Genomic DNA, 12927 nt, shown 5'->3' on the forward strand with positions numbered 1-12927 from the left:
AGAGAGAGAGAGAGAGAGAGAGAGAGAGAGAGAGAGACTACTTAAGAACTCCTCAGAAAAGTAGGTGAAGTAGCCTGAATTTTCTGGATATAAAAGAGACAATTTTGAGAAACTCAGGAAGAAGAATACCAGACCTGAGGAATAATTAAGAATATCAGTAAGGCTGAGTAATACCCTGAGAAACATGGAGCAGTAATTATATCAGCAAGTACTTCTATAACATGCCAGGCACTGGGCTAGGTGCTCCCATCGTCAATTTAACCATCACCACAATACTACTGCCCAGTTCTGCTTTCTTTGCATTTTGGTTGGGTTGGTTGTTTTTGAGACAGTCTCATTAGTCCAGGCTAGCCTCAATTTTGCAATATAGTCAAGAATGGCACCAAACTTTTGCTCTTCTGCCTAGTGCTGAGATTACAGACATGTACCACCACACCCAGTTTTATGTGGTGTTTTATGTGGTGCTAGTTACTGACCCTAGGGCTTCCTGCAAGCTATGGGCAAGCATGCCAGGGGCAAGCACTCTACCAACTGAGCTACATCCCAGGTATGTAATATTAAAATTTGGATAAAAGACTATCTGGCAACAACTCACAAAGTAACAAATGAACATAACTCATGAACACAGGAACTTAATTTCCAGGGATCCTTTTTTACAGATAATGGCAATGGTAATAACAGCAACCATATCAAGGGATTAACGTGCCAGGAAATGACTCTAAGTGCTTTGCATCACAAAGTCACCACAGTGTAAAGGGATTTCGTTTTAGGACAGAATAATTAAGTAACTCTTCCAAACCTACACAGCTAAAAACAAAAAAACAAAAAACAAACAAAAAAAACACAACAACAACAAAAAAAAAAGCAACACAGCTTCAACTCTTACATGTCCTACTTATTGACGAGTCAATACAACCTTTACCTAACTTTCCTGAGCTTCAGATAAAAGCAAATGAGGTCGGTGCTGAGAGCAGGTTGACAAAATCAAGCCAAGCCATTAGGGATAAACGAAGCTTCTGGTAAACCCTTGAGTTTTACAATAAGGATGGATCATCTAATATGACTTGTGGTAATATGAGACACAGACTGCAATAAGCCTTTTCAAGAGCTGCCCAAAGCAGGCTCGGTAGACCACGGCCTAAGCAACCGTTTGCCATGCCTCACCAAACATTGATGCACCTCTTCCATACTTGCTCCCGGTGATGGATGAAGGCAGTCCTTGTGCCATGGTCCAGCCTCCCAGCGGTTTTTAGGGGATCCTTGGTCAGGTGTAGGACAGGAAGATTGATCCACTATACCTCCGAAGTGAGGGAGGGGAGGCAGTCAGTCTCTTCCCCAAATCTTAACGGAACTCCCTGCCATCTCCAACCCATGGCTGGACTAGGTATAAGAGATTCCACGGCCCCAATTTCCCATACCCACAAATGTAACACTTGTGGAACAGAAAATTTTCAGTCCTCATCTGCAAACCACACTCGTTTTTTCACAGGGTTGACACTAGAACAGACCTGATTTCACGGCATCCTTCATCTTTTCTCTACCCCTCCTAGTACCTCCTAACATGCCTTGGCATCCCTTACAGGCCAATACAGGCCCTAAAATATATTTCGTTCTCTCCAGTCTCCGGTGGGAGCCAGGCGGTTCCCAACCTGTGACGACGCCCCATCGCCACCGCTCCCACTTTCCGCAGACCCACAGCCTCATCCCCACCCGGACCACCTGGCCCCGGAAGTCGGGAGGCGGGCTCTCATAGCTGTTGCCGGTCACCAGCTCGTTATTGTGCTCATACAGGGTGACTTGACCTCTAGGCGGCGGCGGGGGAAACAACCCCAGGGAGCACATCTTGCCAGTCCGGAGGGCGTCTGGAATCGACAGGCTCCGGGCTGGTGACTGCGCTCCCCCGAATCTTAGTTCCCGGGCTAGATTCGTATGCGGACGGGTAGTCGTACAGGACAAACGACTGCGCGAAGGTGAACGGAAGTGCAAGGAAGAAAGTCCCGTGTGAGATTTCGGAACGAACGCACTTCCGGAAGTTCTTTGGCGCGCCCCCTTGCGGACGAAGCTGGCACGACGCTGACACGTCCAAGGATCGACCTGGATAGTAAGGAACTCCGCGGTTTGGTTTTGGTTTGTTTCCTTTGAGACTACTGTTTTTTCCAACTCTGAATCCCCAGCAGCGTCTCCCACTCACTTACTTAGTACGGAAAAAGCCCAAAATAAGCCAGATTTAGGAAAGTACCTAATTAAACTCTCCAACCCCCGTAAATAGCCCTGAGGAAAATACAGACTATGTCATCCTACCAGTGAGATTTCCCCCCCCCCGCGCCCCCAAAAAAACTTTAGAGGACAGCCAAAACAGACTTTTGGAGACAGTGCTATGCCTGCTGAACCCAGAGCCCACAGGGTAAGGAGTCCTGAAAGAGAAAGACGGACACTGGAAAGACAGTAACATTTCCTGAGTACATCACTACAAACGCTTTTATAATCCTTTCAAATAACCCCAAAAGTGCACTGTTGAACTACCAGTAGCAAAGTGACACATATTGGACCTAAAAACACACAAGACATTGGCAGAGTATGTTGTCCCAAGGCTGTAATGCCTACAGGATGTGGACCGGAATAAAAGGTCAGCGTGGGCTGCGTAGCAAGACCCTGCCTCAAAATCCGATGACTCCGATCTGTAATCCCAGCATTGGGAAGTACAGGCGGGAAGATCACTGAAGGTCCACTTCATAGTTCTCTTCCAGCTTGAGATACATAACATCCTGACTTTATATTATTAGGCTTTGTTTTGGTGTTTTGAGACAGGATCTGAGCCGGGCGGTGGTGGTGCACGCTTGTAATCCCAGCACTTGGAAGGCAGAGGCAGGCAGATTTCTGAGTTCGAGGCCAGCCTGGTCTACAGAGTGAGTTCCAGGACAGCCAGGACTACACAGAGAAACCCTGTCTCGAAAAGCAAAACAAAACAAAACAAAACAAAAAGAGAGACAGGGTCAGGCTGTGTTGCTCTAGCTAGCATGGAACTTGCTATGGAGACCTGGCTGACCTTGAATTCATAGAGATCTGTCTACCTCTATCTCCCAAGTGCTGAGATCAAAGATGTATCACCATGCTCTCAGGATAACTTTTCTGAAACTGGGGGGTGGGGGGGAGCTAGAACTACAGAAGAGTGGGAAGCAAGATAATTGGTTACTCTTGATTGTCAATGTATATGATTTAGAGATGATTAGATGGTTTAATTCTAACTTTAATCAATGGTTTGATTCATTTATGAGCTCAAAATCTGAATAGACTATTGGGAGGGAAGTGTGGTATGATGAAACTCACAGGAATGGGGCCCTCAAAGGATATTAGCCTTTTCCTGTTAATGCTATCTCTGCTTCCTGGCCGCTATGAATAAGCAAACTCTTCCACCTGCTCTGCCTCACCTAAAGCCCAAAGAAATGGATTCACCTGACCTTTAATTGAAACTGACACTGAGCCTGACCCTCCTCCTTGCGAGCACTTTTGTCACTGGGCATGGTGGTGCATGGGTGCCTGTAATACCAACACTAGACAGGGAGCATAATCATTTGTGTTTTGCCTGTATATTATCTGTGTGCAGCACATGCATGCAGTATCCACAGTAGCCAGTAGAGGGCAATAGACTCCCTGGAATAGGAGTTACAGATGGTTTTGAATCCTGTAGATTTGGGGAACAGAACCAGGGTCCTCTGCAAGAAGTACTCTTAGCTACTGAGCCATCTCTCCAGCCCCCAAATAATTTTTTTTGTTTTGTTTTTCTCTGTGTAGCCCTAGCTGTCCTGGAACTCACTCCGTAGACCAGGCTCGCCTCAGACTCAGAGATCCACCTTCCTCTGCCTCCCAAGTGGTGCCACCGCCACCATCACCTGACTTTTAGTTTTGGTTTTTGTTTCCAAATAAATTACTCTTTAAAAAGAAAAACAAAACATGTTGGCCTGGCCTACAGTTGCATGCTTTCAGTCTCAACACTCAGAAAGCCGTGGGAGGGTCACTGTGAATACAGGGCTATCCTGGTCTAACATAGGAAGCTACAGGCCAGTCAGGGATATATAGTGAGACAGTGTCTCAAAAACAAACAAACAAACAAACAAACACAAACCACGCTATGCCTGGAGACACAAATTCAGGGATATCCTCTGAAGTCCATACTATGCCTCGGATGGATAAGACCTTGTCTTAAAAAGTAAAATGTAGAGAGTGGACCTAAAACTAGGGCGTAAAGAATGGGAAGTGTGGCAATTAAGTACTTGATTAATTTTTGTTTTGTATTTTTGAGGCAGGCTGAGGCTGACTTCTAATTTTTTGGGATCCTCCTGCCTCAGATTCCTGAGTGCTGAGAATTACAGACAGTGGTGAATAGCTACCCTTGATTGTCATTCATCTGGTACGCAGTGAACTTGAGAGACTGGGTTAGTATACCGAGGCCTGTCTCGAAAGAAAGAAAGAGAGAGAGAGAGAGAGAGAAAGAGAGAGAGAAAGAAAGGAAAGAAGGAAGGAAGGAAGGAAAGAAGGAAGGAAGGAAGGAAGGAAACTCAAGCTGTGTGCAGGCTCAGGCCCCACATCCCCAGTCTCACTGAAGAATATAAGGGCAATGGCAGAAATAGATTTCCTGTGCCCTGAGCTTCTGTGTCTGCATCTTTTCTATCTAACAGGACCTCCAGAGAAGCTCCCAGGTCAGAAGACAATGACATCCGGAAGATGCCTGCAAGTGCACTTTGCCTGAGATAAGGTTTGCCTCAATTTTCCTATGCTCTGTTTCACTGAGGTGGGTCTCACTGAGTTGTCCTGGTTGCCCTGGAGCTTACTATGGTTATCTTCAGCTCACAGAGCCCTGCCTTCTGTGTCCTCGGTGCAGAAATTAAAGCCTCCACACTGGACTCCTATAATCTCTTACTTCCTCAAATGTTAAGGAATGTGAGAGTCACCTGAAATTTTCTCTCTCTTTTTTAAAAATTTCTCATAAATTTGCTGGTGGAGCTGAAGAGAAGGCTCAGCAGTTCAGAGCAATCGATGCTCTCCCAGGGGACCATGTTCTGTTCCCAGAATGTACACCGGGCAGCTTTCAGAGGGTTCAACACATAAAATAAAAGGAAACGAATCTTTTTTTTTTTTTTTCGGTTTTTTTCTTTTTCTTGGTTTTTCGAGACAGGTTTTCTCTGTGTAGCCCTGGCTGTCCTGGAACTCACTCTGTAGACCAGGCTAGCCTCGAACTCAGAAATCCGCCTGTCTCTGCCTCCCAAGTGCTGGGATTAAAGGCATGTGCCACCACTGCCCGGCGGAAACGAATCTTTAAAGATTTTTTATGGGGCTGGAGAGATGGCTCAGCGGTTAAGAGAACTGACTGCACTTCCAGAGGTCCTGAGTTCAAATCCCAGCAACCACATGGTGGCTCACAACCATCTGTAATGAGATCTGATGCCCTCTTCTGGTGTGTCTGAAGACAGCTACAGTGTATTCAAATATAATAAATAAATAAATCTTTAAAAAAAAAAAAAGATTTTTTATGGACATGGTAGCACCCACCCTTAATCCTAACACTCAAGAGGCAGAGGCAGGGGGATTTCTGCCACTTTGAGGTCAGTTGCTTCATGTACATATCCAGTTTCAGGACAGTTATGGCTGCTTAGAGAGTTCATGTCTCAAAACAAACAAAGAGCAATGTTTATTTTTTTATGTGTATGAGTGTTTTGCTTGTATTCAGAAGAGGGTTTAGGATCCCCCTGAAACTAGAGTTATGGTTAGCCTTTTTATGGGTTCCAGGAATCAAAACTGTGTTCTCTGCAAGAGTTGTAAGAACTCTTAACCACTCCACTCTCCCTCCATTGCTTGAATTTAAACAAAAACAAAACAAAACAAAAACAACAACAAAAAAAACCACCAGATTCTAGGTTTTCAAAGTTATAGTTCCGCCGGGCAGTGATGGTGCACCCCTTTAATCCCAGCATTTGGGAGGCAGAGGCAGGTGGATTTCTGAGTTCCAGGCCAGCCTGGTCTACAGAGTGAGTTCCAGGACAGCCAGGGCTACAAGAGAAACCTTGTCTTGAAAAAACAAAACAAAAAGTCAAAGTTATAGTTCCAGAGAATCATCAGATATAATAACTTTGCTCAGTCCTTGAAAAAAATTTAAAAATTTTAATATGTAGCCCAGGCTGATCTCTGAAGTGGTACAATTACATGCATGCATCTCGTTTTAAATGACGAAGCTCTAACCTTTTCCTATTAGCCGGGCTGACTTGATAAATTAATTCTCCGTCATCTGGGAAGTCATTTAACTGGCGCCCAACTGTGAAAGCTCTCTGAGAGAAAGGGAATCAGGCAGGCTTGAAGAAGAGGGCTAGCCAGCCAGATGACAGGGAAGTGTTGAAGCAAACAGCAACCGGTGATCACCGTCCATCCCTAACTCCAAGACATCATTCCTGCCTCCAACTTCCAGCACCTTTGAATGAAGCTCCCCACCCCTCGTCATCCTCGGGTATGTGCCTGCTAGGTATCTGATTCAATCTTTAGCGTGCCCTGGGGTAAAGCTACACTGTCATTCTGTCCCGGCTGGGCCTCTTTGAAGCACGGTCCTCCTTTTCCACACTGCTAAGTTAACGTTTTTAAAAATGGCTTTTGCGGGTTCTAGGGAGGCCAACGACCAGGCTTAGCACAGCCCCCCACTAACTGCACTAGAGGGCGCGATGGCCCTGGCGACGCAGCGACTATGGCCCAATGGCATCCACTCCTAGAGCTGCGAGCATTTTGCATTAGGTTACCACCACTCCTCCGGAGACCTGAGCGGGCAAACCCAGGCAGCCCTCAAGCCGCGGCCGGCCGGAGACTTCTAAGGGCACCTCCCCACCCCACCCTCCCGCCCCCCAAACACACACAGTCTGGGAGGCATCGCCGGAGCCTGAGCTCGCCCTCCCGAGCAGGGCGCCCCGGGCTGGTAACCAGGCGCACATGGCCCGCCCGGCCCTGTTTGTCCTGGCATCGCGCCGCCGCTATTTGAGGCGGTTTTTATCTCCCAGAAACCAGCAAAACCCCAAGCCGAGTCTAGCAAGATGAAAGGGGCCGAGGGGCCTGGGAGGGGAGGACCGCGAGGCTGCGGCGGGCAGGAGCTGGCACCGGACAGGCGGAGCCCGGGAGGCAACAGGGCCAGCCCCTGGGGGGTCTTGTGCGCCACGGGACCCAGGGTCCGCTGTCGCCCTCCGCCTTCTGGGTGCGCGCCTTGGCACCCCCACGTCCTGCGCACTCGCCCCGTCTCCTTCGACACTTCTTCGGAACTTGGATTTCTTCAAAGCTCCTTTGAAGCTGCGTGCCCGGCCAGAGGGCTGAGATGTTGCACCTGGGCAAGGGCACGGGTATCGCGGGGTGGGTCGCCTTCGGGTCCCTCGCCTCCACTGTGGCAGCGGGGTGGACGGCGATCCCGGTGCCGCAGCCTGGGAAAGCGCTCCATGTACCCTCTCGGCCCAGCGGGGGAGCCCTGGGGCGGGGGGACGCACAAAGCCCTATTGTGGCTCGGGGACGGAGGCCACAGAGTGGCTTTTGTTCCTTCACTAACTCCGAGGCAGGCACAACTGATTGCAGGCCCCGGGCAGGGGGCGGGTTAGGTGCCAGGCAGGTCAGCCAGCCGGGAGTCTCACCACAGCCGCGCTGGGGCTGCGCTGCGCGCTAATCCATACTGTGACTGCAGTTCTGATACTCAGGCCGGGTCACTGCCCAGACCAAGGTTGGTGGACTGAGAAAGATCCCCGAAAGAAAGCACTCGGTCTTCCCGTCTCTGCATATAGCTCTAGGTGACTAAAAACTCAACTCCGTTAGAGAGCCAGGCGGACCAAGTGTTACCCTTTTCTTTTCTTTTTTTTTTAAGTTTCTGCGTGAATTAAGAAGCTACCACAGGAAGTCCCCGCTTTGCAAAGGAAATGTCCCGTAGCCCATACACCTCCCTCCTCTCCCCCTTTTCTCACCAGACACAATTTCAAATCGAACTTTTATTTTATTTATTAAATTAAAAAAAGAAAGATTCCACAAAGGGATGATCCCGTCAACGATGGTATGCTCTTCCCAGACTCCACTGGCTTTACCCTTCATCTTGGGGCCTAGAAGGAGCAGGGGACAGAACAGGAAGACCCAAAAGTCTAAGGAAAGGCATTCAAAGGCACAAAGCGGCTTTAAAAGTCACTGGAATGGAGTGGAACCTCCTAGATTTGGGGACTGTGGGTGTTTAGTTTAGGGACCTCTGTCCTGTCATAAATTCTCATGGCTTCTAAGGCACCAGGCCTTGCACATAGTAAGCATTCAATAAATACTTGATTTATTTGAATTTGATCCCAGAGAAAGCCTTTGCCCACCTACTTTTTCAGGAGGGGCACCTCCAAACCGAAATCCTCCTGTTAAGTGGGCTCTCCCCAAAAGAATGCGTTTTTTTTTTAAAGATGGCAGCTGCAAGCTCTCTGTAACCATGACTACAAGAGAATAACCTGGTGAGGTCACAGGGTATGAGAAGAGGGTCAGTGGAAGAACCTGCTCTGGGGTCAAGAGAGCTGGGGTACATTCCAGTCCTCCCCTCCGTAGGACTTGAAGTTTCACAGCTTCTGGCTGGGGCTGGGGATCTCTGCCTAACAGAGAGACACTCACATAAACTCTAAAAGAGGCCTAACAACCCAAAACTCCGCCAGGAAAAAAACAAAACTCAAGGAGACCTCCATGATAGAAATCTACAAACAAGGTCTCCACTATCATTTGTCTATACCGAGATGCATTTGACTAGAATTTCCTTAGCAAAACAAAACAAAAAAAAAAACCTCACTTTCCCTCTCCAGCTCACTGTACCTGACCCGTCATCATAACTTAGATAAATAGAATTATTATTATTACTATTCTTTACTCCTGGCACATAAGGGTTAAGTACTCAAGGCTAGGGGCAGCCTCCCTGACCCTGGGGTCACCCCATCTTTGGGATCAGATCCCCACTGGGCTTCCCCCTTCTTGGCACTCTGCTTCTGGCCAGGTTACTAACACCAATCTCCTTAACTCTGGTTCCTAATGAAGAACCACCAGGGGGCAATAAATTATCATTATCATCATCATCATCATCATCGTGTTTGTTTAAAAAAGGGGGGGAAAAGCTCAAGGGAATGGAAAGCAGAGGGGAATCGGTGCGACAGCCTGGAAGCTTCGGGAAAATGGCAAACAGGATTGGGAAGCAGAAAGATTAGACGGCAAAGGGTTAATGAGAAAAATGATCTGAGGCCAGGGAAGCTGTGAAAAACAGGCAGAGAAGAAAAAGTTCGGGAGGTCAGAGCATAGAACTGAGTTTGACTAAGAAGAGAGAAGAACCGAGGAGACATGCAAGGAGATAGCCTAAGGGAACAGAGAGAGCCCCCAGAGTATAGCATGCATAGGAGAGAGAGCGAGAGGCAAGCAGTGATCCACCGCACCAAGAGAGCCTGGCAAGAGGACCCTGGAGCTGGAGACCTTCCTCTGCCCAGCTCAGATCTCTAGCAGGTTGCTCTGCTCTGGGCTGCCTCCAGGGGCTTTTTCTGGGGGTGCAGGCGAGGTGGAAGACCGGGGCGGCTGATTGGCTTCTTCTTCCCCGACGCTGCGACCCTCCCCCAGCTCCTTAGGGCCACTCGGGGGCGGCCCCGGGCCTGGCTCCCCGTGGGTGCGCTGATGTTTGCTCAAGTGGTCGCTTCTGGTAAAGCGTTTGGAGCAGAGCAGGCAGGTGAACTTCTTCTCCCGGGTGTGAGTGCGCACGTGGCGCTCCAGCTCGTCGGAGCGGGTGAACCTCTTGCCGCAGAAAAGCCAGTTGCAGACGAAAGGCCTCTCGCCAGTGTGCCAGCGCAAGTGGGCTTTCAGATGCGAAGCTTTGCCGTACACCTTGCCGCAGCCAGGGATGTGGCAGCTGTGAATGGGCTTCTTCCTCAGCCCAGCCGCTGCTGCCCCTAGCCGCTCTAGCTCCTGACAGTTGGGGCAGTCGCAGGTAGAACGCCCTGCCCCACTGCCCCCATATCCACCACTGCCCCCTGTGCCTGCACCCCGGGGGGGTTTGCCTGCACCACTCCCCTCCAGTTGCCCACTATTGCCGACTGCCTTGGGCTTATAGACATCTTGAGGAAGGACATGCTGGGGCCCTGGTTGCAAGAGGTGGGGCGCTGGATAGGGAGCTGGGTTAAGGGGGGCAAAGTCAGATGGGTAAGTAGGCAGCTGGGGGTTCAGTGGAGGCTGGGCAGGGCCTGTAGGCAGTGTCCCTTGCAGCCCATCACCCTGGCCCTGCCCACCACCTAGCCAGTTGCCCCCAGGGTGCATGTCCCACCAAGGAGTAGGTGTGTTGCCAGGACCTGGTGAGATGCCTGCATGGATGCCTGCTTTGTACCAGGAGCCGTAGGGATGTGCCATATCCAGGGAAGTGTAGACACTAGGCAGGCAGTCAGAAGAGCTGTGCCCCTTGGGCACTAGGAGCCCAGGGTCTTGGGCACCAGTGGGCCCAGGAAACGAGTGGGGAAAGGGTGGGTAGTCATTGGCATAGCCAGAGGCTGGGGCTGGAGGACTGCCTGCAGGGGAGAGGAGTCCATTGGTGCTTGAGAAGGGAGCTGGGTAGGCGTCCCCCATGGTTTTGGGGCCTGAAAGGTCAGCGTACGGCTTCTTTGTGCCTCCTTTTCCCAGAGTTGTTGAGTCCCGCAGAGGACCAAATTTGCTGCAGGCTGCTGTCAGCATGGCCAGGGGACTGGAGCCATAGTGAGCTTCTTCCTGTAGAGAGAGAGAAAGAGAGAGGCACTGCTTAGGAGGGAGGAAGAGCGGATAGAGTGAAGGGCATAGCTGTAGGTCTGAGACCTACAGAAATGGAGAAGAGCACAGAGCTTAGGGAGAGGTAGAGAGGAAAGGGAACTAGAGGCCAGGCAAGTGCAGCAGACAGGAAGAAGAGCCTCCTGTGGAATCAGCAGCAGGGGTGTACAAGTGTCTCTGAGCAAGAGCAGAAATAAAAGCAGCAGCCAGCTGGCTGAGGTAAGATTTAGGGTCCTGACCTAGGAAAGAGAATCCAAAGCAGACAGAAGCCCAGCTACGGCCAGGGACTCAAATTGGAATACAGCCTGGGTATGGTGGGATATGCCCATAACCCTAGCGCTCGCCTGGGAGATGGAGGTAAAGATCAGAACCTCAGGTCATCCTCAGCTACATTGCAAATTCCAGGCTACATAGACACTGTCTCAAAAACAAGCAGGCTTGGTGTGGTAGCAGGAGTTCAAGGCCAGCCTGGTCTACATGGTAAGTTCCAGAACAGACAGAGAGCTATATAGAGAGACCCTGACTCAAAAAAACAAAAACAAACAAACAAGCCTAGCTCCTGGGCAGGCTGAGCCCAGGAGTCTTGAGACCAGCTTAGTCAGTACAAGGACGCCATCTTCTATACCTTCTCCACAGAAAGTGGCGTGGGGGCACAGAGAAAAGCAACAGTGCTGGGGACAACATCCGGCCCCATTCCAGACTTTCCTGTCTTCACCTCAATTCTATTTCCGGTCTCTGTTTCAGCTCCTGACTAAGGAGCCACTGTCTCTTCATCCTCCTCAGGGCAGATCCACATGTCCCTAATGAGGGATCTCTTGGCATGCACTCTGGACCCAGGAAGCTCGAGGAAGGGACAGCAGAGACACTGGGACATTGAGTGGGAACAGGGCCTCAGCCAAGCCTGGGTTGTGGTGAAGCAAGAATGTCTTTTAAGCAGGCACTGGCCCCACCAGCTAGTGTCCCTTTGAGCAGTGAAAGACTACAAAGTCCTCAGGTCTCTCTGAGACAGGGAGCTGGTTAAGACCCTGGACACAGCTTCAGTGTCCCCCCGCCCAAGGCATAGTACATGGGGTTGGTCTGCAGCTTACCATTCAAGTGCTGTGAATGAAGGAAAACATGAAAGTGGGATGGGGGAGGGGGGTTAGAAACACAGAGGTAGCTAGGCAAGGGTGGCACACACCTTTAGTCTCAGCACTCTGGAAGCAAAGGCAGGCAGATCTCAATGAGTTCAAGGCCAGCCTAGACTACAGAGCAAGTTCTAAGACAGCCAGAACTACACAAAGAAACCCTGTCTCAAAAAGAAAGAGAGAGAGAGAGAGAGAGAGAGAGAGAGAGAGAGAGAGAGAGAGAGAATAGAAAGATAGGAAGGAAGGAAGGAAGGAAGGAAGGAAGGAAGGAAGGAAGAAAGAAAGAAAACAAACAAACTCCTTAGTGCCTACCAAACTGCTATGACCAATCTGACCACCCTCATGACAACCGTTCCACAGGACCTCCTGGTACCCTCGTTAGTTTAGAATCAGAACCTCTAGTGAAGAAATACACTCAAGCATCATTCTGGGCTAGTATGTACAAGGTCCTGGGTTCAACCAAATCAACTTAAGAAAAAGAGAAAAAAATAAGAGACATCCTTCAAAAGCTTGACTATGTGGGACCAGTGAGATGGCCTTTTGGGAAAAGGCATTTGCCACTAAGCCTAATGACCCGAAGTCAACCCCCACAACGCACATGCTGGGAGCAACTTCCACAAAGTTGTCCTCAGACTTCTTCAGATGCTTTGGCATGGCGTTTACATAAATGTACCCTAACTCTACACATTTCTAACCACCCCCCTCCCGTGTGTGTGTGTGTGTGTGTGTGTGTGTGTGTGTGTGTGTGTGTTTACCGAACACTTTTTTAAAAGCTAGCCATTGGAGCTTGAGGGATGGCTTGGCAGTTAAGAGCATCTATTGTTCTTCTAGAGTGCTGGGTTTAGACTCCCAGCACCCATGTAACAGCTCAAAGCTGTCAACTCCAGCTCCAAGGGTTCCTACCCCCTCTGCTGGCTCCACAGACCACACCAGGAACACACATGATCCACTCACACACATGTAGGCAAAACACCCGTACACATAAAATTAAAAAAGAAAAAAAAAAAAA

The 12927-nt window shown here is 49.6% G+C and overlaps 2 protein-coding genes across 3 annotated transcripts in view; both read right to left on the bottom strand.

Moving 5' to 3' along the window:
• Nucleotides 1-1974, bottom strand: part of Aaas (aladin WD repeat nucleoporin) — a 10861-nt gene extending 8887 nt beyond the window's left edge. Inside the window, exons 1-2 of the mRNA XM_028781171.1 lie at nucleotides 1720-1974; nucleotides 1165-1292 (exon numbers count right to left, since the gene is read on the bottom strand). Coding sequence (XP_028637004.1) covers nucleotides 1165-1292; nucleotides 1720-1842 — 251 coding nt within the window. The 5' untranslated portion in view covers nucleotides 1843-1974. The remainder of the gene's footprint in view (nucleotides 1-1164; nucleotides 1293-1719) is intronic.
• Nucleotides 1975-9498: 7524 nt separating this feature from the next.
• Sp7 (Sp7 transcription factor) overlaps nucleotides 9499-12927 on the bottom strand; it is an 8745-nt gene continuing 5316 nt past the window's right edge. For both annotated transcript variants that reach the window (XM_028781213.1, XM_028781212.1), the window contains exon 2: nucleotides 9499-10755. In XM_028781213.1, coding sequence (XP_028637046.1) covers nucleotides 9499-10722 — 1224 coding nt within the window. In that variant the 5' untranslated portion in view covers nucleotides 10723-10755. The remainder of the gene's footprint in view (nucleotides 10756-12927) is intronic.

This window comes from Grammomys surdaster, unplaced genomic scaffold (assembly GCF_004785775.1).
Source record: "Grammomys surdaster isolate TR1022 unplaced genomic scaffold, NIH_TR_1.0 374, whole genome shotgun sequence".
NCBI classification, from domain to species: Eukaryota; Metazoa; Chordata; class Mammalia; order Rodentia; family Muridae; genus Grammomys; species Grammomys surdaster.